At 51.6% G+C, this 27,750-nt stretch overlaps 1 protein-coding gene across 1 annotated transcript; it reads right to left on the minus strand.

Moving 5' to 3' along the window:
- Positions 1 to 5,914: 5,914 nt before the first annotated feature.
- IQGAP3 (IQ motif containing GTPase activating protein 3) lies at positions 5,915 to 27,607 on the minus strand. The gene is made up of 38 exons (XM_054292736.1): positions 27,583 to 27,607; positions 26,480 to 26,567; positions 25,774 to 25,930; positions 25,038 to 25,115; positions 24,784 to 24,860; positions 24,589 to 24,656; positions 24,230 to 24,343; positions 23,177 to 23,355; positions 22,444 to 22,522; positions 22,020 to 22,183; positions 21,328 to 21,415; positions 21,043 to 21,206; positions 20,094 to 20,254; positions 19,751 to 19,875; positions 19,176 to 19,336; positions 18,402 to 18,492; positions 18,159 to 18,322; positions 17,915 to 18,046; positions 16,700 to 16,870; positions 16,128 to 16,211; positions 15,609 to 15,680; positions 14,951 to 15,020; positions 14,433 to 14,641; positions 13,180 to 13,332; positions 12,531 to 12,694; positions 11,824 to 12,048; positions 11,600 to 11,740; positions 11,045 to 11,129; positions 9,991 to 10,223; positions 9,779 to 9,911; positions 9,392 to 9,494; positions 9,105 to 9,246; positions 8,881 to 8,968; positions 8,051 to 8,263; positions 7,784 to 7,950; positions 7,527 to 7,628; positions 7,071 to 7,179; positions 5,915 to 6,028 (listed from the first exon to the last, which is right to left on the minus strand). The coding sequence occupies exons 1-38, from the start codon at positions 27,605 to 27,607 to the stop codon at positions 5,915 to 5,917; spliced, it is 4,893 nt and encodes a 1,630-aa protein (XP_054148711.1).
- Between the last annotated feature and the right edge of the window lie 143 nt (positions 27,608 to 27,750).

Consider the following 27,750-nt stretch of genomic DNA (forward strand, 5'->3'; position numbering starts at 1 on the left):
CCAGCCCTTTCCTGGGTCCCCGGCCTGCATGGAGCACGTTCCCAGAGCCCAGCAGTGGGAATTTGTGTTTATTTGCACTATAACAATGACCCCAGGACTTGGAGGAGAATGAGTCAGCTTCCAGTTCAGGGCAGGATTCCTCATCAGGCCTGTCTGTTAAAAAAATCACCATTTGGAGATGCAGCAATTAAACAATCCAATTAAACTGGCACTTCTGACCAGTGAAAGGCTGAAACCTTTTAGTGCCAGGCAGAGCCTCCAAACCACTGAAATCCCTCCCCAAACCCCAGGATCTGCAGGCTCTGGGTGGATGGCAATGCCCACAGCCCTGAGGAGCCCCTGCACTCATCCCTGCAGCCCCCAAAGGGTTAACCCTCATCTCTGGAGCTGCTCAGAGCTTTGCTGGCTCCCAGGGGCACAGCCCTCACCCAGCCCTGATTTTAGGACAAATCCCTCTCTGGGATTTCAGCATTCCTATATTCCAATGTATTCCAATATTCCAACAGCCCTGTATTCCTGTGTTCAATATTCTAACATTCCTATATTGCAATATTCCTGTATTTCAATATTCCTAGTTTTCAATATTCCTGGATTTCAATATTCCAACAGCCCTGTTTTCCTAAATTCCAACATTCCTAAATTTCAGCATTCCTATATTCCAATATATCCCAATATATTCCAACATCTTCCAATATATCCCAATATATCCCAATATATCCCAATATATCCCAATATATTCCAATATTCCAACAGCCCTGTTTTCCTAGATTCCAACATTCCTAAATTTCAGCATTCCTGTATCCCAATATATCCCAATATATCCCAATATATTCCACTATATCCCCATATATTCCAATATATTCCAATATTCCAATATATTCCAACATATTCCAACAGCCCTGTATTCCTGTGTCCAATATTCCAACATTCCCATTTCCTAACAGTCCTGTATTCCTATATTGCAATATTCCTATATTTCAATAATCCTGTGTTTCAATATTCCTAGATTCCAATATTCCAACAGCCCTGTTTTCCTAAATTCCAACATTCCTAAATTTCAGCATTCCTGTGTCCCAATATATCCCAATATATTCCAACATCTTCCAATATATCCCAATATATCCCAATATATCCCAATATATTCCAATATTCCAACAGCCCTGTTTTCCTAAATTCCAACATTCCTAAATTTCAGCATTCCTGTATCCCAATATATCCCAATATATCCCAATATATTCCACTATATCCCCATATATTCCAATATATTCCAATATTCCAATATATTCCAACATATTCCAACAGCCCTGTATTCCTGTGTCCAATATTCCAACATTCCCATTTCCTAACAGTCCTGTATTCCTATATTGCAATATTCCTATATTTCAACAATCCCGTGTTTCAATATTCCTAGATTTCAATATTCCTAGATTTCAAGATTCCAACAACCCTGTTTTCCTAAATTCCAACATTCTTAAATTTCAGCATTCCTATATTCCAATATATTCCAACATATTCCAACAGCCTTGTATTATTATGTTCAATGTTCCAACCAGAATATTGAACCAGAACCCACCCCAGACCATGGGACGGGAACCAGAACCCACCCCAGGCTCTGGGATGTGAACCCACACTCACCCCAGACCATGGGATGGGAACCAGAACCCACCCCAGGCCATGGGATGTGAACCAGAATCCAACCAGAACCCACCCCAGACCATGGGATGTGAACCCACACCCACCCCAGATACTGGGATGTGAACTCACACTCATCCCAGACCATGGGATGTGAACCAGAACCCACCCCAGGCCATGGGATGTGAACCAGAACCCACCCCAGGCTCTCCAGGAGTGCAGGAGCTGAGCTGGGCCCCAAATGTGACCCCACAAATGCCCTGCCCAGCCTCACCCAGCAGCCCATGCCCAGCTCCTCACCATGCTGTGCTGGTACCCACCGTGCTGCAGCCTGGCATCCCTTGCCAGCGTTGCCACAGCAACCACAGAAACACAACAAACACCAACAACACACAGCAGACAGTCGGCAAACATTCCCTTCTTATTTTCTCCTTGCTTTGCTTTGTGCTTTTTCCCCCTCTCCCACAAGGAAGCTGCTGCCATCAGAAGGGAACAGCAGAGTTATCCCTCAGAGCAGCCTGTGCCAGCCGTGGGGCAGAGGTCCTGGACACCCTGGGGTTTGTAGGGACACCCTGGGGTTTGTAGGGACACCCTGGGGTTTGTAGGGACATTCTGGGGTTTGTAGGGACACTCTGGGCTGCAGGACTCCAACCAAACCAGCCTGGTGAGATGTGAAAGGCTGAATGCCTTTGCTGTACCCAAATTTCCTCTCCCTCTCACACATCTCTCCACATGCACCTACTTACACACACAGAGTTTTCTTAACCCTCCCTCTGTCACAGGCACGTTTTATGGAAAATCCTTTCCTTAGGATTTTTCCTTCTGAGAATCTGAGAGGCCTCAGGAACAAAATGTAAACAATGGTTATCTGCTGCTGTGGAATGCAACAGGTGCATCTGGGATTGGTCTCATGGGGTTGCTTCTAATTAATGGCCAAACACAGTCCAACTGGCTCAGACTCTGTCTGAGACACAAACCTTTGTTATCATTCCATTATTTTTCTGTTCTTAGCCAGCCTTCTGATGAAATCCTTTCTTCTATTCTTTTAGTATAGTTTTAATATAATATATATCATAAAATAATAAACCAAGCCTTCTGAAACATGGAGTCAGATCCTCAACTCTTCCTTCAACCTGAGACCCCTGTGAACACCGTCACACTCCCTCATTCCTTTTCTTTTTTTTAACTTTATTTTTTTTCCCCAAAGTCCACCCATCTGGCAGGTCCTTTGTGCTCCTGGAGGCAATTCTGGCAGTGAGTGAGGAGGGAGCAGGAGCAAGGCTGGAGTTGCTGAGGGACCTGGGGAGGTGGCACCTTCAGCACAGCCCTGGGGACGCTGTGTCACAGCTGGGTGTGCAAGGGGTTAATGCAAGCACAGTGATGCCCTTTGGGGGCATTAATGCAAGCACAGTGATGCCCTGTGCCATGCAGGGAGTGCTGGTGGTGCCTGGGTGCTGGACAGGATGTGCTGGGGATGGTCCAGGTGAAACAAAACCTCCCTGTGCCCACAGAGGGACAGGACACAGGGCAATGGTTTCCCACTGCCAGAGGGCAAGGTTAGATGGGATTTTGGTAGGAAATTCTTCCCTGTGCGGGGGCTGAGGCCCTGGCACAGGTGCCCAGAGCAGCTGGGGCATCCTTGGGAGTGTCCAAGGCCAGGTTGGATGGGGTTTGGAGCACCATGGGATGGTGGGAGGTGTCCCTGCCCTTGGCAGGGGTGGCACTGGATGGGCTTGAAGGTCCCTTTGAACCAAACCATTGTGGGATTCTCTGGTATGAAACACGAACCCCAGAGGGAGCCAAATTTTCTCCTTTTCCCCAATAACCACCTCAGGATGGTGTCAGCTTGGGGCAGGAGCTGCTTTTCCTCACAGATCCCTTTCTGTGCCCCAGGGCTCAGCAGGGGCTGTGCTGGAGCTCCTGCACCTCCAACCCTCAGCCCTGGGGGATCCATCCTTGGAGCTGGGGCCACCCTGAGCCTCTGCAGCCACTCACAGGGCTGTGCTCACCCAGCACTGAGTGCTTCTCTCCCCAGCTTGCAATGACATCTAGTGGAGCTCAGCCAGCCAGGCCTCCTCCAGCACTCCCAGGCATTCATTTTCCCCTCCCAGCTCCTCTCCAAAGCGTGTGGGCAGCAGGCAAGAGGTGGCAACCTGATTCTGAGTCATGGCTGGCCACAGCACGACTTCCCAGGAGCCAAAAACAAAAAAATAAAAATCACATTTTCCACAGCAACACCGAGTCCCCTGCAGCCCATGCTGCAACCGTGCTTAGTGAATAGCTGGGATTGGTGTTATGAGGTGGAGTTCTTTACCTCAGGGTTCCCCTCCATCCCCAAAGCACCCCAAAAAAGGGGGTTCAGCTGGCCAAATGCTGCTGGTGCAAAGCCAGTGGCTGCTTGGCTGCTGAGGGAGGAGGCTGGCAGCAGCAAACCACAGCCAGAGACGTGCTGGATCCTCCTCTAAAGGCAAGCAGGGAAAAAAAAAATAAACAAATATGGTAAGCAGAAGATAAAAACCCACGTGGTAATGGGAATTGTGCAGCAGCAACTTCCCCAGGATCCTGTCCCTGCAGATGGTGCAGCATCCAACAGGTTAATGGCAGCCTGGTCCTATTTTAAACACAGCAAAGTGCTGCAGCTTGATCCCACTTCATTCCTGTAGAGATATAATCATAGTCTTTAGGAGACGTAATCATAGTATTTATTTAAGAATTAAGTGTGTCTGAAAGTGGCCTAAATTCCCTTCAGTGCAAGAGCTGAGCTGGTGCCTCAGCACCTGACTCTGCACTGCTGGGAGGAGCTGCTCCCTGGCCAGGGGCTGCAGGAAATGTCAGCAGCCTCAAACACCCTCAAACAAAGGGAGAGGAGCACAGGGAAATGATCATCCAGAGAAATCCTGCATTTCCTGATACATCTTTATTTTTACTTCTGATACGTCTTTATTTACATCTTTACAAGCAGAGGCAGCACAGCAGCAATCCAGCGTGGATGGGGATAGAAAAAGCACAGTTCGAGGCATTTCTATTAGAGGAGGGAAAATAAAACACATAAAAACCTCACAAACAAACATCACTTTCCAAAGACAAAACAGAGCTTGGATGTCAACAGATCAGGTACCCCTGAGCTGCCCCAAGGTCCCATGGCAGTTATTGAGCAGAGAGGGAGATTCCAATTCCCAAAAAAACTTCCTCTGCAGAGCAGCTTTGGGAATCCAGCATGGATGGGGATAGAATAAGCACAGTTTGAGGCATTTTTGTGAGAAGAGGGAAAGAAAAAAACACATAAAAACCTCACAAACAAACATGACTTTCCAAAGACAAGACAGAGCTTGGATGTCAATAGATCAGGTACCCCTGAGCTGCCCCAAGGTCCCATGGCAGTTACTACAGCATTTTACAAACCAACACTTCACATGTGTAAACCTTTGCATAAAATTAAAATTTTTCTGTTGAACCTCAATGTACCAGAGAAGAGCTCACAGGTGTCTTCACAAGCAGTTATTGCCTCTCTGTTCTGGCCTCTCATTAACCCTCCATATAAAACCTGATTCTGACATTTCCCAAGCCTTAGTGTGAGGAAGAAATATATTTATATAAGAAATATATATATATATATCTATATTTATGTATATCTATCCATATCTAGATATATATGGATATTAAAAAATATATATATATTTCTTATATAAATATATTTCTATATTCATATATAAATATAGATATGGATAGATATCCACATCTATATTTATATATATGTATCCATACATATAGATATGGATACATATATATAAATATAGATATATATCTATATATCAATATATAGATCTAGATATCAATATATACAGAGATAGATCGATAGACAGACAGATAGATAGATAGATAGATAGACAGATAGATATATTAGATATATAGATAAATAAGATACCTTTATTATCTCAGTAAAAGCTGTGTAGTGTCCAGAAATACAGAGTGGGCAGCTGGCTGTTGGCAACACAGGAATTAAACAGCCAAAACACCCAGATAAAATAGATTTTAAAAGCAACACGTGCTGCAGAAGCTTTGGCAGGTGCATCCTCCTGCAGGGAGGTTGGGCACTGGTTCAGTACCAAGCTCAGGGTGCCCATGGCTGGGGCTGGGCCCTGAGTTCCTCATTCAGGCACTGAATCCATGCAGGAAAGCTCCATGGCCAGCAGCAGCTCCCCTGCCCTGGCACCACCAACCCTGAGGTCTCTTTGGCAGGTTTTTATTGCCCCCCTTCCCTCCAGCCCCACCCCTGACCCTGTTATTTCTTGAAGAACTTCTTGTTGAGGAGGAAGATGAGCAGGTTGACGTTGACCTTGGCCTTGTGGAACATCTTCATGACCGCTACACCCTCGTACTGCAGCTGCAGCAGGTCCTGTGGGAGAGGGGGCTGTCACTGGCACTGTGCCCTGCCAGGGAAGCCCTGCTGGGTGCCCAGCCCGGGCACAGGGAGCTGGGTTGGTGTCAGAACCCAGGAAACTCCTCTGGCTGCCCTGGAGGGCTCCAGACCCTGCCAGGGGGCCCAGAGACCTTAGCATGAAGCCAAAGACCCCTGTGCCTTTGATTTTAACCCATGGAGAAAATCACCAACTTTATGTGAAGATTTACAAGCCAGCAGAGTTTAAGTAGAATGATAGTTAGATTGTCACAGGGTGAAAAATTAAAACTTTGGGGTTTTTAGAATGGGGGTTCAGATGCCAAGATGGAGGGATTTGGGTGTGCCTTGTCCTTCTTCTTTCTTCTTCTTGGCCTCCATTTTCTGCTGTGATGCTGACACTTCTGGATTGGTTTAGAGTAGAAACTCACTGTCTAACATAGGTGATAGGTATTGGGAAATTATTGTGAATTATTGGGAAATTATTGTGAGCCAACCACAGCTTCCAATTGTAGTAGAATCCACCCCACTCGCCAACTTTGAAAGCTGATCCTCTCTAATATCATCCTAATCATTAGGAAGCTATGAACCAGAATTAGCCTTTTAAACTAAAGAAAGAGGGCTCTCCCCTTCCTTAATGGTATGCCTCAACTAAACCCTAGCCCCTGATTTTTTATCATGTACACGTAGTTTTAAGTATAAAAAGATTAACTCCACCCTGAGGGCAGTCAGTGTGCCACAACCTGACCTGCCAGACAGACCTCAGCAGGCCAGGAAAAGAATGTTAGAGATAACAGAGAATAAACAACCTTGAAAACCACAGCCAAAGAATCCTGACTCCTCCTTCAGTCTCAGGGCTGGGAAAAAGAGACTTTGTGACACCTTGGGGGTCATCTCAACCACATAAACCCCAAGAGGGCAGGGCTCCACATGGGCTCCAAGTCCCCACAAGAGCTGCAGGTGTGGGGACAGCAGCCAGCCCCACATGCCCTGGCTGTCCCCATCCCTGTGAGCCCCAGGGGCTGCAGGACAGGTTTCCCACCTGGTAGTGCAGCTGGAAGTCCTCCATGTCGATCCCCATGAATTTGGCTTTCACCTGGAACCTCCCTGATTCCTCACAGGGGATGATGTCAAAAACCACGTTCTTGAGCCTGAGAAGACAGAGCCACTCACTGCCAAAAGCTTTAACACAGCCAGGGAGCAGCTCACCCACGCAGTGCATCAGCACAGCAGCCAGACCAGATCCACAGCCCAAACCCCACTGCAAATCCCAACTTTCCTACACAAAACTTGTCCCACATGGCAGGACAACAGTGGCCCACGTGCATCCTCCTCCTCCTCAGTTATTTTCCTCTACCTGCCCAAATTTTCATAGAATCATGGAATATCCTTAATCAGAAGGGACCCACAAGGATCTCTGAGTGCATCAAGTCCAGCTCCTGGCCCTGCACTGAATAACCCCAAGCAGGAGCTCCTCCCCTGGGGCAGGGTCACTCACTGGCTGGGTGGCAGGTCCTGGATCTCCAGCAGCACCCCCTTGTCCCACAGCTGGGCTGCTGTGTAGTGCAGGGATGGCAGCTTCTTGCTCTTCCCACTGCCCCTGGAAGAGAAGGGAGCACATGCTGAGAGCTCACCTCTGGCCATCTGTGACCCCTTGGATCCCCAACATCTCCAGGACTCACAACAACCAGAGAGCAATGAAAACAAATGACATTTTTCTTTAAAAAATTGCTGATTTTTGGTAAGGAACCTCACTTGTTGCTGGCTGCCAAGTTGTCAAGGCAGGTCTTGATGTACTGATCGTAGTAATCAATTTGCTCCTCATAAAACAGAGTCTTGGCATCGAGGCCCTCCAGGGTGTGCCTCAGCTTCAGGAGCTCCCTGCGCCGCTGCTGCCGGTGCCGCCGCTGGTTCCGGATGTCCTGCAGGAAACAGCAGCGCCAGAAAACCAATGTTTGTCATGAGCAACTTAACCAGAGCAGCATCTCTGGGCGTTTAGGGGTGATTCCCAGCTCAGCACACCTTGGCCAGCTCATCAATGAGCTCCTGGTAGTGGTTGGCAGAGCGCACCAGCCCCAGGCTCTCCAAGCGCCGCAGGTTGCGGATGACCTTGCGCTTCTTCTCCTCCATGGAGAGCTGGCTGTTGGCAGCCAGGCAGGGGTGGTGCTTCAGCTGGGCAGAGGGCTGGGCATCCCACAGAGCTCGCTGGCACACCAGGTGCTCATGGGCAGCTTCCTAAAGATGAGAAAGGGTCAGCCTGGAACACAGCTGGAATGGGGTACAGAGATGGAACAAGCGAACTCTGCGGGATTAACATTCTCTGAACCTGAGAGAAGCAGAGGAAGGAATGATCAAAACAATTCTTATCTCATTTGCTGTGCCTGTGTTGTGCCAAAGTGGAATGCAATATGGAGGTTGTTTACCCAAAGTGATGGTGTTTTGTTTTTCTTGACCAATCTCTGCAAACTGTGTCCTGACAGTCACACGATTTTGTGCAGTTGAGTGCTTGTGCAGTTTCAGCTTAGAATAGTGTAGTGGAGTGTAGTCTATAGTGTAGAATAATACAGTATAATTAAGTAATTAATTAGCCTTCTGATATCATGGAGTCAGATTAATCATTTCTCCCTGCCACAGGGGTCACCTTGAATTTACCATAGAACTCCTTCACCCACACTTTGATGTGGCCCACAACAGGTGATTTTTCTGAAAAAACAGAGTCCAGGCACTGCTGGATCACAAGAGCAGTGGCCAAACCTCTGAGAGGAGCAGGGCAGCTTTTTGCTGAGAACTTTTTCACCCTTTGCCCACCAAGTTTTTCAGTTCATCCCTAGCAGCAGCCTCACACTTCCCACCTCATGCTCTGAGGCTGGTGTCCACAAGATGTCTGGGAGGGAATCTCCTGCTTGGCACTGGATCAAATCCACCAGCATCTGCTTGGTGCTAGAGACCAGAGGGAGATGTGAGCAATCTGCTCCAGACCATCACCCTCCACCCAATATTCAGTTGCCTCCCAAGGGTTTTTTGCCCTCCTTGAGCATCCCAGTACCCTCCTGATGCCCCCAGAGCCCATCCTCACCTCAGCAGCAGGCTCCTCGTGTCACTCTCCTCGCTGCTGGCCACTGGCACCAGCTTGTTGGTGAGGGTGAGGGAGATCTCTGTTCTGCTGAGCTGGGAGAGCTGCTCAGCACTGCTGTCCCCCAGGCTGCCAACACTGTCCCCTGTGAGGGCACAGAGAGCCCTGCTAGCTGTGTTGGGCTCTAGAGGGCTGGCTTTCCATGCCCAAAGCAATCCAGCTCAAGCTTTGTGCAAGGAAAGGGTGCCCATGTCCACCCTCCTCCCATCAGATCCCAGAATCCAACCTACCAAGAAGGGACTGGACTGTAGGGAGCTCATCAAGATCCTCCAGGAGCTCGTGCAAGGGGTCACTGGGGTGTGATGTGATGGAGTCTTGGTGCTCCAGCAGGAGCTGGACAGTGCAAGGGATGAATCAGTGGCAAAGGAGGATGCAAATGGAGAGTGAGGGAGGGCCACCATTCACACCCAAGAGGGGATGGAGAAGATCTGAGGTTTGCAAAAGGACAAACCTGCAGAATCTAGGTTATTTCCTTGCTTAGGAGAGAATAAAAGGGTCAGGAAGAGAGAAGCTGTGCCAGGGGTGGAATACAGAAGAAGAATGGGAGGAAACCCAGCAGAAAGCTCAGGGGGTGGGAGCAGAGGAAACAGAGCTTGCCATGAGCTTTATGCCCTGACCTTGTGTGTGTTGATGAGCTCCCCCACGGTGATGTAGATGACTGGTTTGGCCACTGCCACCATCTCTGAGTACTCATCCATGTTAAACCTCTCCTCAGGCTCAGGGACACAGCAGGCAGCAGAGATGAACCTCCTGCAGGGACAGACCCCTTTGCTCAGCCCCAAACCCCTACCACGGGCTCCAAGCCACCCTCCCACCCCATCACCACCACCTGAACTTGCTGTGGGTGTGCTCCAGGTACTGGTTGAGCCCGCAGAGGTGGGCACTGTCCCCTTGGAAGGCCTTGTGGGCAGCAGCGTGCTGCAGCACCTTGGCGATGGCGCCCAGGCTGCGGCGCTGCTCGGGGCGCAGGGCCACCCCCGCTGACATGTCCACGATGTCAAAGCCATCAGGGGCCACCACTGCTGGGTTCATGAAGCGGTAGTAGAGCAGGTTCCCCACAATCTAGGATGGAGACAGGCTGGGGAGCATTTGGGTTAAGGCTCAAGAGAGGTGACACCTCAGCAGGGAAGTGTCGCAGACATCTTTTATAAAAATTCTTTCCTTAGGATTTTTCCTCCTGAGAAGCTGAGAGACCTCAGGAACAAAATGGAAACAATGGTTTTCTGCTGCTGTGGAATGCAACAGGTGCATCTGTGATTGGTCTCATGGGGTTGTTTCTAATTAATGGCCAATCAGAGTCAGCTGGCATAGACAGAGAGCCCCCGAGCCACAAACCTTTGTTATCATTCTTTGCTATTCTATTCTTGGCTAGCCTTCTGATGAAACCTTTTCTTCTATTCTTTTAGTATAGTTTTATTATAATATATATCATAAAATAATACATCAAGCCTTCTGAAACATGGAGTCAGATCCTCATCTCACCCCCAATCTGAAAACCCCTGTGGAACACGGTCACAGGGAAGGACGTTTCATCCTTGGTTACGGCCCAAGGAGGTGACCCCCCAGCAGGGAAGGATGTTTAATCCTTGGTTAGGGCCCAAGGAGGTGACACCCCAGCTGGGAAGGATGTTTAATCCTTGGTTAGGGCCCAAGGAGGTGACACCCCAGCTGGGAAGGATGTTTAATCCTTGCTCTGCATGGTAGGACCCTCCTGGAAAAGATGACAGTGCAGGGAAAAGCCCACCCTTGGCATTTCCTTAGTGGCTCAAGGAAAATGTTGACCTGGAGGTGTTTTTAAGTCAAGAGAAGACCTTTTGTGGTCCTTCATGTACAGATACAGCTGAGCCCCACCCAACCATGCAGGTGCCCCAGCCCCACGGTACCTTATCAACCTCCTCTGCTGGGGCCTTGGGGAATTTCTCCACCAAGGACATCCTCAGGATTTTGGCCATGTAGCGCATCCCATAGCTGAGGAGAGGTAGGGAGAGGACCATCAGCATGTGAGTCCACCCTGATGACCCAGTCCTACTATCCATCATCCAGGAAGCAGCAAACCCCCAGCCCTGGGGTGATGGAGAAGCCCACAGGTAGGATTGGCACCTACAGCACCCATCAGCTGCTTCCCCCCACCCTGCTGCCAATCCAGGCATCTCTGGAGGAGGCCTTCATCCTCTGAGATCACCACAAAGCTGGCATGCATCTCAATGTCAGCAGTAAACTGCCCAGAAACAGAGCAGAAAAACAAAAAACAAGCCAGCCCACGAGGTGCTGCTGATATTTGGGGCTGCCCTTGCTGGCAGTGCAGTAACTCAGTCCTGCAGCAGCAGAGGGGCCAGTAAGCCCCCCCATAATCCAACCTCCTTTCTAAGGCCTTGCTGGAGACACCTGAGAGCCCAGAGCACTCCTGGGGTGGGCACAGAAACCACGGGGATACTCACGGGATCTTGTCCACAGAAGAGGTGATGGCAGAGACAAACTTGTCTGTTACTGCCAGGAGATTGCGGATGGAAATGTCCAACCTCCTTTGGACCTCGGGGTGGCTGAGAGCCTGCTCAGGGCTCACCTCATAGGGCAGCTTGCTGTGAAGGGAGCACAGGACCCCATCACCATCTCAATGCCCACACCCTGTGGCCGAGCCAAGCCTTCCTCCCCAGGCTCTGACCTTCTGTGCCCACTCTGCGACTCAGTCTGGTTGATCCAGGCCTTGTAGATGTCCACGGGGTCAGTGTTGATGCTGAGGGTCCTGTCCTGCAGCACCTCCTGCACGGGGCCAGCCAGGATGTGCCTCAGGGCGCTCTGCCCGGGCAGGTTGCGGTAGAAGCCGACCAGCAGCCGGATCACCGTGGCATTGCCCGTCAGGATGTCATGAACGTGGTCCACCTTGGACCTGGGGACAGAGGGGATGAGGGGATGGAGCAGTGTTTGGGGGTTCTCCAAGCAGGAGGCAGCAGAGATAACAGCATCCAAACTGATGCAGTTCAGCCTTTCCCTGGGCAGGACACACACCTGATCTCCTCCTGCCTTTCCCACAGCAGGACACACACCTGATCTCCTCCTGCCTTTCCCAAAGCAGGGCACTCACCTGATCTCCTCCTACCTTTCCCCATTCCCTGGGCAGGACACTCACCTGATCTCCTCCTGCCTTTCCCTGGGCAGGACACTCACCTGATCCCCTCCTGCCTTTCCCACAGCAGGACACTCACCTGATCTCCTCCTGTCTTTCATTATTCCCACAGCAGGACACACACCTGATCTCCTCCTGTCTTTCATTATTCCCACAGCAGGACACACACCTGATCTCCTCCTGCCTTTCCCACAGCAGGACACCCACCTGATCTCCTCCTGCCTTTCCCTGGGCAGGACACCCACCTGATCTCCTCCTGCAGTGCCACTTTGAAGAGCTGCAGCAGCAGATAAGCCTCCCGTGGGCTGGAAGCATAGTTGTAAAGAGTAAAGATCACCGACTCCATGAATTTGGTGGATTTGTTCTGGGGCATCTGGAAGATCAGCCTGGCCAAGTACACTGGCTGTGTCTGCAGGGAGGAGGGACACCAAGCTAGCTCAGGTGGGGTAGCCAGGGGCCAGGTGCCTGCACTGCCCCTCCAGCTGTGGGGGACACAGCAGAGCCCCCCAGTGTAGCTATGACATTTTCTGAAAAATCCTTTCCTTAGGATTTTTTCTTCTGAGAGGCCTCAGGAACAAAATGTAAACAATGATTATCTGCTGCTGTGGAATGCAACAGGTGGATTTGTGATTGGTCTCATGTGGTTGTTTCTAATTAATGGTCAATCACAGTCCAGCTATCCAGACTGTCTCAGTCAGTCACAAGCCTTTGTTATCATTCTTTTTCTATTCTTAGCCAGCCTTCTGATGAAATCCTTTTTTCTATTCTTTTAGTATAGTTTTAATATAATATTTATAATAAAATAATAAATCAGCCTTCTGAAACATGGAGTCAGATCCTCATCTCTTCCCTCATCCCAAGACCCCTGTGAACACCACCACACCCCAGCCCCACCTGCAGCAGGTAGAAGAGGTGCTGATAGGCCTCCAGCTTCTGCCTCTTCTCCTTGCTGAGTGTCTTGAGGCCCTTCTGCTTGTCCATGGACATCATCTCTGAGAGTTGCTCCTTGTTCTTCTTGGTCAGCTTCTTGCTGTGGGACACCACCTCCTGTGGGGGGAGAGCAGCACTGGGGTCTGCCTGAGGCTCTGGCATTCTGACCAGCTTCTGGGAGAGCCAGAGGCACCCTAGGGTGGAGGGACAGAATGTAGGAGAATAGTGCAGAAGGCAATCTCAGCCCTGAGTGAGAACACAGGAAATTCCTCTGGCTGCCCTGGATGGCTCAAACCCCTGCCAGGGGGCTCAGAGACCCTGGCACAGAGCCCAAGACCCCTGTGCCTTTGATGTTGACCCATGGAAAAACATACCAATCTTATATGAAGAATTACAAGTCAAGATTGTTTAAGTAGACTAATAGTTAGTTTATCACAGGGTGAAAAATAGATTTTTTGGAGTTTTTAGAATGGGGGTTCAGGAGGCAAGATGGAGAAATCTCAAGTGTGTCCAGCCTTTCTCCTTCTTCTTCTTCTTAGCCTCCATCTTCTGGTGTGATGGTGGCATTTTTTGATTGGTTTAAGGTAGAAGTTCACTGTTTAACATAGGTTATAGGTATTGGGAAGTAATTGTAAATATTGTACACGTAGTTTTTAGGATAAAAAGATAACACTGCCCCAAAGATGGCCAGTGTGCCTCTGTCTGACCTGCTGAACAGACCTCAGTGGGTCAGAGAAAGAATTTTATAGATAAGAAATAATAAACAACCTTGAGAACGAGAACAAAAGATTCCTGACTCCTTCTTTGACTAGCAGGCTGGGAAAAGAGACTTGTACCCATCTCAGAGTCACTGTGAGCAGCAGAGATTCTGACACCTGAGGAGTTGCAGCTGTACTAATCACCAAAGATTAGGAACAGGCCTGCCCTTAATAGTCTACAGCTGTGACCAAGAAGAAGAAGAGTGCTACAGAAGAGTGGGTTGGTTGGTTGAGAAGGGAGTTGGAGTTTGTTGGTTGTGATGTGAGGAAGAAGGAGTCAGTGCTGCAAGGAGCTGCCCATGAGAAATCACCACGGAACTTTTGGAATAAAATGACAACACCCTAGTGCTCCCCAACCACTCCAACTGCTTAAAAAGTGAAGCAGAGACAAGCCCAAGCTGTGATGCCATGGAGGGCAGGCTGGCTTGAGGCAGCCAAGTCCTCCCCCTCTCTCTGTACCTGCAGAGTGATCCTGTTCTTGACCAGCAGCCCAATCTTGATGTCCATGAGGTCCAGGTCGCTCTCCAGCTGCCGGCTGGCACGGATCCTCTTCACCACCTCCTCCTGCAGCCTCAGCACCTCTGACTCCTCCCAGAAGTCGTGCTGGCTCTGCTCCAGCAGGTGGATGAAGCGCCGGACGATGCTCAGGGGTGGGCTCTTGGTGTGGACTGCAGCAATGCCCAGTAGGGCCATGAATAATTTCCCCCACCACAGACCCTCAGACACCCCATCCTCCTCCCCAAAAAGCATCTCCTTGCAGCACCAGGGCATGGGACAGCACCCAGCCACATTGCAAAAACTCCAGGAAGTTTTGGGGCAGATGGGCAGTAATCAAGGACCATCAAGGCTCTGTCATGCTGTCCTTGCCAAGGGGCCACCAGCAGCCCTGCTCATAACTGCTTCCCCCTTTTGGAGGCAGAGTCCCCTTCCCAATTAGCCATCACACTCAGAGCAGCAATGAGCAGGCACACACTTACCCAGCAGCCTGTAATCCCCACGGGCCTTGTTGGCTCGCACAAAAGCCTGGATTTTAATTACAGCTTTAATCTGCCAAGACAAACAAGAGGGTGGGAGGTGTTTTTCCATAGGGTCCCTAACACACATGGGGAGTGAAGGAGTGCTGGGCAAGCACATTGCTGCCTGGTCCCACTGCCAGGAATGTCTTAAGGCCTGGGATGAGGGTCTTGACAAATCAGGAGAGATTTTGGGATTCTGTCCTTCTCAGTGGTCATTCCCCTCCACTCACTGTATATCAGAAGCTGCAGCAACTCCAGGAGTGCAACTTCACTTCCTACAGCTGACACCCTCCCCTTTCCTCCCCCAAAAATTCGTTCCCCTTTTAATGGGCATCTTGAAGTCGTTGTTGCTTTTTGATGGAACTGGAGTGGTTTTGCTCTCCTCACACTTCACAAAACCTGAGAGTTTGGCTTCCAGACCCACCAGGTACCTATTCCTTCCCATCTGTCCCCCCTGCCAGGATGAATCAGTTCTTCCAGCTGCACTGAGAGCACTCAGGGACAGGGATCCAACTGCTCCAGATCATCCCCCTACATCCACACCAACAGAGTTCCAGGAGCTGTTTGACTCCCATCCCATCCCCATCCCATCCCATCCCATCCCCATCCCATCCCTTACATTCTGCCTGAAGTAGCGCAGCCTCTCCTGGTACTTCCTCCGTGCCTGCCACATCCTCACAGCTGCCTGGATCTGGGAGAGATGTTCAAACATTTGGATTCTGGATCATGAGAACTTCCAGGGGAGGTTTAGGTGGGATATTAAGGATAATTTCTTCGTAGAAGGGGTGGTCAGGCATTGGCACAGGCTGCCCAGCAATGTGGTGGGTTCACCATCCTGGGAGGGATTTAACACCCATAGGGATGTGGCACTTGGGGACACGGTTAGTGGTGGCCTTGGCAGTGCTGAGATGGACTCAGTGATATTCAAGGGCTTTTCCAGCCTCAGTGAGCCCATGGTAACAATTCTATTGTATGATTTTTTTCTCCCCTGTGCATTCACACACTACCCTGGCCCAGCTGCCACAATCCCCCCTGGCTCCTCTGCGCTGGGCAGGGGTAGATGCCACCCTCACAAGCTGAACAAGCAGGTGACAATGCCCAACATGGGAACAAAGGCTGAAGAAAGAATCCTCCAAACCTTGATTGCAGCCTCTGTGTTGGATTTCAGGTAGTGCAGCCTGTCCAGGTAAGCTCTGCGCTGCCTGTACCCCCTCCAGCAAGCCTGGGCACAAGAAAACACCTGAGTGAGGTCACTGTGACTCCATTGGTTTTTCAGGGAGCACATGAAGAAAGAGAATAACACAGCATGGGGAAAGAGGAAAGCAGCAGCCATTGTGAGAGGAACAAGCCCCTCACTGCTCCCTGCAGCACCTCAGGGGTCCTGGCAGTAAAACCAGAGAGCAGCAAGGACTGACCCCTCTCTACACCAGGTAGAGAGACCTGGGTGAGATCATTGTGACTGCATTGGTTTTTCAGGGAGCACACAAGAAAAGAGAATAACACAGCATGGGGAAAGAGGAAAGCAGCACCCAAAGCAGCCACAGTGAGAGGAACAAGCCTCTCACTGCTCCCTGCAGCACCTCAGGGGTCCTGGCAGTAAAACCAGAGAGCAACAAGAGCTGGTCCCTCCCAGGGCTGCGAGGCGCTGCGAGCAGCTGCCCCTGCTTTGTGTGGCTGTGCTGAGAGCAGGGACAGCCCTGGCTGTGTCACCTGGATCCTGATGGCAGCTGGCCTCTGCTCCTGCAGGACGTGGCGCCGTGCCGCGAGCTGGCGCCGAACGAGGAACCCGCGGAGCCGCGCCTGCAGCTTCACCACCAGCGCCACCCTGGATGCCCACAGGCGCTCCCGCTCGTGGGCCAGCGTCACTCGGGTGATGACAGACTGCAAGGACACCAGGCAGCACCAGCTCAGTGCCAGCGCTGCCCACCTGTAGCCAGGATATTTTCTGAAAAATCCTTTCCTTAGGATTTTTGCTCCTGAGGAGCTGAGAGGCCTCAGGAACAAAATGTAAACAATTTATTGCTGCTGTGGAATGCAACAGGGGGATCTGGGATTGGTCTCATGTGGTTGTTTCTAATTAATGGCCAAACACAGCCCAGTTGTCCAGACTGTCTCAGTCAGTCACAAGCCTTTGTTATCATTCTTTTTCTATTCTTAGCCAGCCTTCTGATGAAATCCTTTCTTCTATTCTTTTAGTATAGTTTTAGTATATTATATATCATAAAATAATAAATCAAGCCTTCTGAAACATGGAGTCAACATTCTTATCTCTTCCCTCATCCTAAGACCTCTGCGAACACCATCACACTCCCTCATTCCTTTTTTTTTTAACTTTTTTTTTTTTTCCCCAAAGTCCACCCATCTGGCAGGTCCTTTGTGCTCCTGGAGGCAATTCTGGCAGTGAGTGAGGAGGGAGCAGGAGCAAGGCTGGAGTTGCTGAGGGACCTGGGGAGGTGGCACCTTCAGCACAGCCCTGGGGACGCTGTGTCACAGCTGGGTGTGCAAGGGGTTAATGCAAGCACAGTGATGCCCTTTGGGGGCATTAATGCAAGCACAGTGATGCCCTGTGCCACGCAGGGAGTGCTGGTGGTGCCTGGGTGCTGGACAGGATGTGCTGGGGATGGTCCAGGTGAAACAAAACCTCCCTGTGCCCACAGAGTCACAGGACACAGGGCAATGGCTTCCCACTGCCAGCAGGCAGGGATGGATGGGATATTGGGAAGAAATTCTTCCCTGTGAGGGTGGGGAGGTCCTGGCACAGGTGCCCAGAGCAGCTGGGGCATCCTTGGAAGTGTCCAAGGCGAGGTTGGATGGGGTTTGGAGCACCATGGGATGGTGGAACATGTCATCTCTTCCCTCATCCTAAGATGAGGTGTTTGCATCCCTGCAAACACCATCACACCCACCCAGCCCATCCTGCCATACCTGCATCTCCTCCCTGCTCAGGTGTGTGGTGTGGAAGCTGCCATGGCGTGGGCACTGCCAGCTGCCCTCCAAGGTCTGCAGGTTCAGGTAGAACTCGGCCCCATCCAGCAGCCTGTGCCTGACCCAGCACGGCTTCATGCTCCCTGCGTGCCAGGATGGATGGGAGCTGCTGCAGGGTGCTGCTCCCCCAGAACACCCTGGCCAGGGGTAGGGGAGGTTTTGCAGCCCCCAGGGTTTTACCTGCTCGTCCCTTGGTGGCCATCAGAGCCCCCAGCTGCTCCTGGTAGGGTTCAGCACAGGCACTCACCACCCCATGCAGGGCCACGTCAGGGTTGCACAGCACCCTCAGAGTCTGTGATGCCTTCCCTTCCTTGATGGCCTGGTTGATGGCAGCTATGCCCAGAGCCACTGTGGGAGCAGAGGGGCTCACATCAGCCCCTTCTTGGCCCCCAGCCTCCAGCAGCACCCACATGGGGAGAGCACTCACTCCTCCTGGCTGCCACTGTGTCCTGGTTGGCCTGGCAGACCCCTTCCTGGATTTCTTCCCAGCAAAGAGCAGCTCCACTGTCCTGTGTGGCCTGGGAGATGGGGGAGATGGGCTCTGGTGAGCTGGGCACCTCCTGCTTTGATAATAGTAATAGTCATAGTAGTAGTAATAATAATAATAATAAATAATGATGTGTAAATATAATAGTAAATATATACTAATATAAAATATAATAATAATATAACAATGATGATAATAAAATGAAATATAATGATAAAATATAATATAATATAATAATGCAATATAATAACTAATAAATAAATATAATAATTAATATCTATATATATTATAATCAATAATAATAGGAATTATGTAATATAATAACTACAATAACTAATATATAAATATAATAATATATAAATATATAATGATATGTAAATCTAATAATAAATATATAATCATAAACTATAATGATATAACAATGATAATAATAAAATGAAATATAATAATAAAGTATAATAATGTAGTATAATAATGTAATATAATAGTAACTAAGAAATAAATATAATAATAATTAATATCTAGATATATTATAATCTATAAATATAATAGTAAATAATGATAATGATAATAATAATAATAATAATAATAATAATAATATCAATAATAATAACCCCAGGGGGAGTTATTTCACAGTCTTGTGACCAAGGCACAGTCCCAGGGGGATGCCATGCTGCCATGGAGGGTCCCCACAGCTGATGACCCCCGCCCCACCTGGATTTTCTGCCTCCGTGCCCGGACCAGGACGCTGTGGTAGCGCGGGGCGGTGGGGAGGGCGACATTGGGCAGGGCTGGCACCAGCAGCAGCGCCGCCAGTGTCACCTCAGGGTCCTCCTGCAGCAGCGCCTCGTTCAGCAGCCTGAGCGCACGGACACCTGCGGGCAGGGAAGGGAGGACACACCTTTCAACCCCTCCGATCTCCGCCTTTCAACCCCTCTGATCTCCGCCTTTCAACCCCTCTGATCCCCGCCTTTCAACCCCTCCGATCTCTGCCTTTCAACCCCTCTGATCTCCGCCTTTCAACCCCTCCGATCTCCGCCTTTCAACCCCTCCGATCTCCGCCTTTCAACCCCTCCGATCCCCGCCTTTCAACCCCTCTGATCCCCGCCTTTCAACCCCTCTGATCCCCGCCTTTCAACCCCTCCGATCTCCAGGCGCCCAGGGAGTCATAGCCCAGGGTGGTGTGAGATTCTCCCGGTGGCTTATCGGGGATGGAATCCCAGTGCAGCCTCCCTCCCAGGATATCTGCCACCCCCTGCATGCCCAAACTCTGTGTGGGCAGCACTTACGGTCGTTTTCATCCTGCACTGCTGAGTTGGTGTTGTTGATGCTGTTCTGAATGTCGTTCCAGCTCAGGAACTCGGCTCCTGCTTTCCTCGACTGTACTTTCAGCTGCAGCAAGTCATCAAAGTACCTGCAGGAGAGAAACGAGGCAATGACCTGAAGCATTCCAAGCAGGGCTCAGTGCACTCCAAGGAGGGCTTGGTGCATTCTGAGCAGATCCTTCAGAGGGGAGAGGCAAGGCACAGGACAGGGAGGCTGCTGGAATAAGCCACAAAAAGCCCAGGCACCGTGACCAGCCCTTTCCACAAGATTTCTTCACCCCAACCCCTAACACAGAGCCCAACTCACCGCTGTGCATTTGCATCCTCAACTCCTGAGAGGCCCAGGGCAGGGCTGACCAGGCTGCTCCAGAGCCTGCTGGGGTTCCTGGCATCCAGGGCTTGGTTAACCAGTGCCACAGCTGAGAGCATCTCCACAGCCACAAACAGCTCCTCCTGTGCCAACTCACCCTGCACAGGGCAGGCAGAGACACTGAACCCCCATAACCTCCTCCTCCTCCAGGCCCAGCTTCCCCAGGGGAGCAGCAGCAAAGGAAGCACCCCAGACCCAGCAAGGGACCACCCACCCACTGTCCAGGGCACCCATGGCCCATCCCTGGGTGTCACAGACGTCTTTTATGAAAAGTCCTTTCCTTAGGATTTTTCCTCCTGAGAAGCTGGGAGGCCTCAGGAACAAAATGTAAACAATGTTTATCTACTGCTGTGGGATGCAACAGGTGGATCTGTGATTGGTCTCATGTGGTTGTTTGTAATTAATGGCCAATCACAGTCAGCTGGCTTAGACAGAGTCTGAGCCACAAGCCTTTGTCATTCATTCTTTCTTTTCCTATTCTTAGCCAGCCTTCTGATGAAATCCTTTCTTCTGTTCTTTTAGTATAGTTTTAATGTAATATATATGATAAAACAATAAATCAAGCCTTCTGAAACATGGAGTCAGATCCCCATCTCTTCCCTCATCCTCGGACCCCTGTGAACACGGTCACAGCTGGGGTGCCTCACCCAAGGGTGCTGGCTCTGCAGCAGGGCAGCTGCTGCTGGTACAGGGGGGCAGCAGGGCTGTGCACATCAGGCAGTTGGGCTGCAGGGTCCAGCAGAGCTTCCAAAGCTTTTCCACCTCCTCGTCCCTCCAGGCCCAGCTTCCCCAGGGGAGCAGCAGCAAAGGAAGCACCCCAGACCCAGCAAGGGACGACCCTACCCACTGTCCAGGGCACCCATGGCCCATCCCTGGGGTGTCTCACCCGTGGGTGCTGGCTCTGCAGCAGGGCCAGCTGCTGCTGGTACAGAGGGGCAGCAGGGCTGTGCACATCAGGCAGTTGGGCTGCAGGGTCCAGCAGAGCTTCCAAGGTTTTGGCTGGCATCCCTTGGCGGACAGCAGCGTTGATCCGGCTGACAGCCTGCAGCACTGAGGGACACACAGGGGGCTGGCACAGGGGGGCTGTGCCCTGCCTCAGGGCCAGGCTGCCAGCATGCCCAGCAGCTCCTGGGCAGCAGAAGCTGCAGTAAGAGTTCACGCAGGCACTCACTGGCTCGCTCCTTCTCGTCCCTCCGGTTGGCTGTGAGGATCCCTGCCTGCACCTCCTCCTGCTCCAGCAGCTCCAGGTAGCCCAGCTCCTGCAGCAGGCAGAGAGGGCTGTCAGCTCTCACAGCTCACCATGCTTGTGCTCACAGAGCAGCCATGCTCAGACCCCTGGCAGAAAGCTGCCAACTCCCCAGCCCATGTGTCGCAGACATCTTTTCATTAAAAATCCTTTCTTAGGATTTTTTCTTCCTGAGAAGCTGAGAGGCCCCAGGGACAAAATGTAAACAGTGATTATCTGCTGCTGTGGAATGCAACAGGTGCATCTCTGATTGGTCTCATGTGGTTGTTTCTAATTAATGGCCAATCACAGCCCAGCTGACTCAGACAGAGAATCTGAGGCAGCTGCCTTTGTTATCATTCTTTTTTTTTTCTATTCTTAGCTTAGCTAGCCCTCTGAGATGAAACTTTTCCTCCTATTCTTTTAGTGTAGTTTTAATGTAATATATATCATAAAATAATAAATCAAGCCTCTGTAACAGAGTCAAATCTACATCTCTTCCCTCATCCTAAGACCCCTGTGACCACCGTCACACCCAGGAACCTCCCTCTTCCTGGGGAGCACAGGCTGCCCCCCAGCACCAGCACCCTGCACCCCAGGTCCTGCCAGGCCCTACCAGTGCTCCTGCCAGCCCCTACCAGTGCCTTCTCCTCCCTGTCCGTGCTGAGCTGCTCCAGGTAGAGCTCGAGGTTGTCACGCTTGACGCAGCGCAGGGCCAGGCTGGGCTCCTGCAGTGCACAGTGCAGTGCCAGCACATCCTGTCTCTCCAGGGCATTGTCCACCTCTTCCAGGGCTCCACGCACTGCAAGAGGCCAGTTCACCCCAGAGGTGAGCAGGTAAATCATCCCACAGGGCTGCAAGGCAGCTATGGCTAAAGCCTGCATACCCGTCATTTTAATTTCTCCTTGGAAATGCACACCCAGCCCTTCTCCCCACTAGGTCTGAGGCTGGCCTGAGCAGACTTCTTTCTGCTATGCCCACCACTCTCCCCATGCCCAGGGCTACCATGGTCCCACCATAAGCCCTGGAGAACCCCCAGAGGGAAGGCCCAGCTTTGCTCACCATTCACTTTGTTGATGCTGCCTTGGATTTCAGCCTGGGTCAGACACCAGTCGTAGACATCCTCTCCTTCAGGGATCACCTGTGGGCACTGGACAGGGACTCCCCAGCTTGAGCTTTCTGCCCAAGCACACCCCACCATGCACAGTGGGGTCCCCTGCAGATGCCTGGGCTCATTTCCCAACCCCAGCCCCTGGGTGAACTTGTCACAGACATGTTTTATGAAAAATCCTTTCTTTAAGATTTTTCTCCTGAGAAGCTGGGAGGCCTCAGGAACAAAATGTAAACAATGGTTATCTGCTGCTGTGGAATGCAACAGGTGCATCTGTGATTGGTCTCATGTGCTTCTTTCTAATTAATGGCCAATCAGTCAGCCTTTGTTATCATTCTTTCTTTTTCTATTCTTAGCCAGCCTTCTGATGAAATCCTTTCTTCTGTTCTTCTAGTATAGTTTTAATGTAATACATATCATAAAATAACAAATCAAGCCTTCTGAAACATGGAGTCAGATCCTCATCTCTTCCCTCATCCTCAGACCCCTGTGAACACCGTCACATGAACCAGCCCCCAAAGAGGAAACATCTCCTGCTGAGATGATTCTGCTCAGCACAAGGGCTCCCAGGCTGTGTTTCAGCCAGCAAGCCCTATGGTCTCTGGCCAAGGGACCCCTCCTCATCAGCAAAGGGGCTGCTCCTCTCCCATCCACCCCAGAGCCCCCTGTGCCCCCCTCACTCACCCTGTTCCTGGCACTGCTGCCCTTCTCCAGCTTGGCCTGGTGCAGCACCTCCTGGTAGGCACCTGCCAGCTCCTGGCGCAGCCCCACCAGCATGGCGTGGGGGTTCTGCAGGGTCTCCATGGTCTGGGCCACCACCCCTCGCTCCACAGCCTCGTTGATGGCCAGCACAGCAGCGTGGACTGCAGGTGGGGCAGGGAGGGACACAGAGGGTGAGATGGGACACAGAGGGGCAGGAGGGACCCTCTGCTTTATCCCTGCACGCAGTGGGACAAGACATTCCACAGGCAATGGTGGGAACCCACCCTTTCTGGGACCCAGCTGGAGTTCTCACCACCTGAGAAGTCTCACAGAAATCCAGGGAATGCAGAACTGCCTAGCAATGGCTGTGCCAGCACCTGCAGCCTTGTGCCAGGCTCAGAGAGAACAACCAGGTGCCTCCCACTGCATCCCAGATCACCATCACCTCCCAGGGCACCCCCTCCCAGTTTGCTGGCCCCAAATTTGGCATTCAGTTTGTCACCGTCATATTTTCTGGAAAAATCCCCTTGCCCAGGATTCTTCTCCTGGGAAGCTCAGAAGCCTCAGAGAAAAAGGGAAACAACATTATCTCATTTGCTTCTCCTGTGTTTTGCTGTTTTGGAATGTGTTTGGAGATTGTTTATCCAACAGGTGGTTGTTTCATTGGTATCATGTGAATTGTTTTGATTTAATGACCAATTAAGGTCAAGCTGTGTTGGGACTCTGGAAGGAGTCACGAGTTTTCATTATTATCTTTCTAGCCTTCTCTCTGTATCCTTTAGTATAGTTTAGTATAGTATATATATATTTATATATATATATATATTTATATATGTATTAAAAATATTTTTTAGCTTTTGAAAATACAATACAATATAGTATCATAAAATACTAAATTAGCTTTCTAAGAACACGGAGTCAGATTCATCATTCCTTCCTTCATCTGGGAACCCCAAAAATACAAGATTCGGTAGCTGAGCCAAAATCCTGCTACAGGGTGACACCCAGCCCTGCTCCCCACCAGGCACCCATCACCTGCTGCTTCATCCACGGAGAGCTCGTTGGCCAGAATGCCTCCAATCTTGCTGAAGGCAGGCAGCTGCAGCCCATACTTCTCCAGCTCCCGCTTCATGTTGTTGATCTCCTCCTCTGGAGCAGAGCAGAGGCAGCGCAGCTCAGCACCAGCCCCACAGCCCAGTGCTGGAGCAGGGGCAGCCAGCAGAGCCCCCACTCCCCTGCCAGACCAAGAGGGGTGCAGAAAACCCCCACACTGGGGTGAGCATCCCTGAGGCAGCTTTGGCAAAAGGCATCCAAGGCTTTCACTCCACGGGACCCCAGAGCACTGGTGGCAAACCCCCCTTGGCAAGTCCCAGCCCAGGTGTCCCTGCACATACCTGTGAAGTTCACTTTCCCATACAAGTCCTGGATCAGAGGAGCCAGCCCCAGCTTGAAGAGGTAGAAGCTGAAATACAAACCTACATGGTGACATCCCTCCTGACGCTTCTGTGTCACCTGAGGCTGACAGGTGACACCACCAAAGGGCTGATGAGCATGAACACGCTCCATGAGAGCCAGGCCAGGGCACCCACCTGAGTGCATGGATGCAGTAGACCACCCGGGGCATGTTCTTCTTGTCATAGATGTCAGTGGTCTCTGGGTGGAAGATCTGCCAGCAAGACAGAGACACATCAGGGACAATGGCAGCGAGACAGTCCCCAGGGTTGGCTGGTGTCAAAGAGTGAGGGCAAAGACAAAGCCCCCCTGCCATATCAGCACACCCCAGCAGTGCCACAAGGCAAAGGCCAGTGCCCCTAGGCTGGGGAGAGCAGAGGGGAGGCGTTACCGAGGGAAGCCCCACGTGGCTCATGGCATCACGCCAGTGGTTGATGTTATCCGTGTGCCGAAAGTGCAGCCCGGCTGTCTGGAAGAGAGGAGCTGAGGTCAGGCTGAACCCCACTTTCCCCATCCCTGGGGTCCCCCTTGCCCCCAGAGCAACCCAGCCAAGGCAGGAGGTCAAAGGCAGAGGCAATGCCTGTGATCCCCAGCTCAGGGACCCCATTGCAGCCCCCCTTACAGAGCAGTCCCTCAGTGACTGCTGTCTGACGCAGACATCTTTTATGAAAAATCCTTTCTTTAAGATTTTTTCCTCCTGAGTAGCTGAGAGGCCTCAGGAACAAAATGTAAACAATGGTTATCTGCTGCTGTGGGATGCAACAGGTGCATCTGGGATTGGCCCATATTGGATGTTTGTAATTAATGGCCAATCACAGCCCAGGTGGCTCGGACAGAGAGCCTGAGTCACAAACCTTTGTTATCATTCCTTCTTGTTCTATTCTTAGCCAGCCTTCTGATGAAATCCTTTCTTCTATTCTTTTAGGATAGTTTTAATGTAATATATATTATAAAATAACAAATCAAGCCTTCGGAAACATGGAGTCAGATCCTCATCTCTTCCCTCATCCTAAGACCCCTGTGAACACCGTCATAGCTGTCAGCGAGTCCCTCCTCACCCTGCACTCACCAGAGAGGGAAAGTAACCCTAAGAGCTACTACACCTTCCTCTGGTGCCACAGCCTTACCTTGTACCGTGTCTGTTCAGGGTCGTAGATCTTCTTCAGTGGCACAACAGCAGGGGCAAAGCAGTGGCCCAGCTTGGCCAGGAGGACCCCGTTGCGCAGGGTCTCCTCCAGCTCCGTGGGTGGGGGCAGCTCCTCACCCAGACAGGCTTCCATCCAGCTGCCAGGGCAGGGACAGGGCATGGCAGAGACCCCCAGAGAAAAGCACCCAAAGGACATTCCCCTCACAACTCCATTCCAATAAATCCCCCCTGGCAGGGGAGCTCAGCCCTCAGGCTTTTGCTGCTGGGTGGTTTTCAGTTTGGGTGGAGGGCTGAGTGTCCCCCCACAAAAAACCACAACCCCCCAACCAGCTTTGAGGAGCCATAAAGCCACAGGATCCAAGCAGCATTCTGCAGGATAAGCCCCAGGACAGGATTCCCTGGTTCATTTCCATGAAAATCCCATCACACCTCACTGAGTTTCATCACCCAAAACCCACTGGGCTCACTCAGGATCTCAGAACAGCCCTAAAATTCAACATAACCCTAAATCCTGCCTTGAAGGGGAACAACTTCCCTCAGCTGCTCCCTAAAAACTCTGGATTCCCCTAAGAAACTTTTGCTTTTCAAAAGCTAAGCTGCTCCCCACCCATTCCCCCCATCCCTCCCCTTACCACCCCTTTTCCCCCCAAAACGTGAGCTCGAGGATCTCCCCAAAGCAGCCCCACCGCTTGGCTTCCTCCAGGTGACACAGGTACTGGTAGGCCACGTTCTGCCTCCTCTGTTCGTCCATCTCATCGGCAGTCAGGCGCTCACCTGGGCACAAAGGAGGTCTCCCATCAGAGCCCCCTGCTCAGGGAGGCTTTTTGAAGCCCCCATGGCCACTGAAACTATGATTTGGGAAAGGGAGTCAGGCTTTGCGTGCAGTAGCCTCTCAGAGGCGCCGTGGGAGTGGCACCAACGTCACAGTCCTGGCAGTGGAAGGGAAGTTTCCAATTTCCCTTTTTCCCAAATAACGGCCATCAGAGCTGGCACTGGAGTGGGGGAGGGCACAGAGCAAGCATTCAAGGGAACACAGCTACAGGTTTGGGGTCCTTTTACCCTGCTGCTGGTGCTGGAGGCACCCATGACTTCTGGGGGGCACCCGGCTGCCTCCCAACAAACTATCCCTCAAAATATGGCACCCCCCGTTTGTCCCCAGGGCCTGGCACCTTGCCACCGCCATCACTCTACCCACATGTGTTCCCCCTCAACCCCCTGCACCCCTAAATCCGACTGATCCCCCCATCCCTCTGCACAGCCAGAGTCCCTGCCCCCATGTGCACCCCACAGCTGGCCACACATCCCCCTACCCCCCCAGCCTTACCTGTCCCCCATCCCTTGCCCCCCAGCCTTACCTGTCCCCACATTCCCCTGCACCCCAAACCCGCCTGTTCCCCCATCCCCTGCCCCCCCAGTCTTACCTGTCCCCCCACATTTCCCTGCACCCCAAACCCTCCTGTTCCCCACATCCCCTGCCCCCCCCACCCACCCTTACCTGTCCCCACATCCCACTGCCCCCCCAGTCCTACCTGTCCCCTCACATTCCCTTACACCCCAGGCTTGTTGGTTCCCCTATCCCCAACCCCCAACCTTACCTGTCCCCCCACATTCCCCTGCACCCCAAACCCGCCTGTTCCCCCTTCCCTTGTCCCCCCAGCCTTACCTGTTTTCCCCCAGCTCGCTGTACCCCAGCCTTGTCCCCCTCCCGTCCCCTGCGCCCCGGACATTCCCGCTCCTTTCATCCTTGTGCCTCTCAGCCCGCCGGTGCCCCCCGCTGCCGGTCACTCACAGCGCCCCGGCCCCGCTCCCTCCATGGCCGCGGTGGCTGCGGTGGCTCCGCCCGAGGTTTGAATCTCCCGCCGCCCACGTGGCTGCGCGCGGGGCCTGCCGGGCAGCGGGACACCGGGACACCGGGGCACGGGACACGGGACATCGGGGAGCGGGATACCGGGACATC

This window comes from Melozone crissalis, unplaced genomic scaffold, assembly GCF_028551555.1.
Source record: "Melozone crissalis strain CALT ecotype California unplaced genomic scaffold, PUWL_Pcris_2 ptg000114l_1, whole genome shotgun sequence".
Lineage (NCBI taxonomy): Eukaryota > Metazoa > Chordata > Aves > Passeriformes > Passerellidae > Melozone > Melozone crissalis.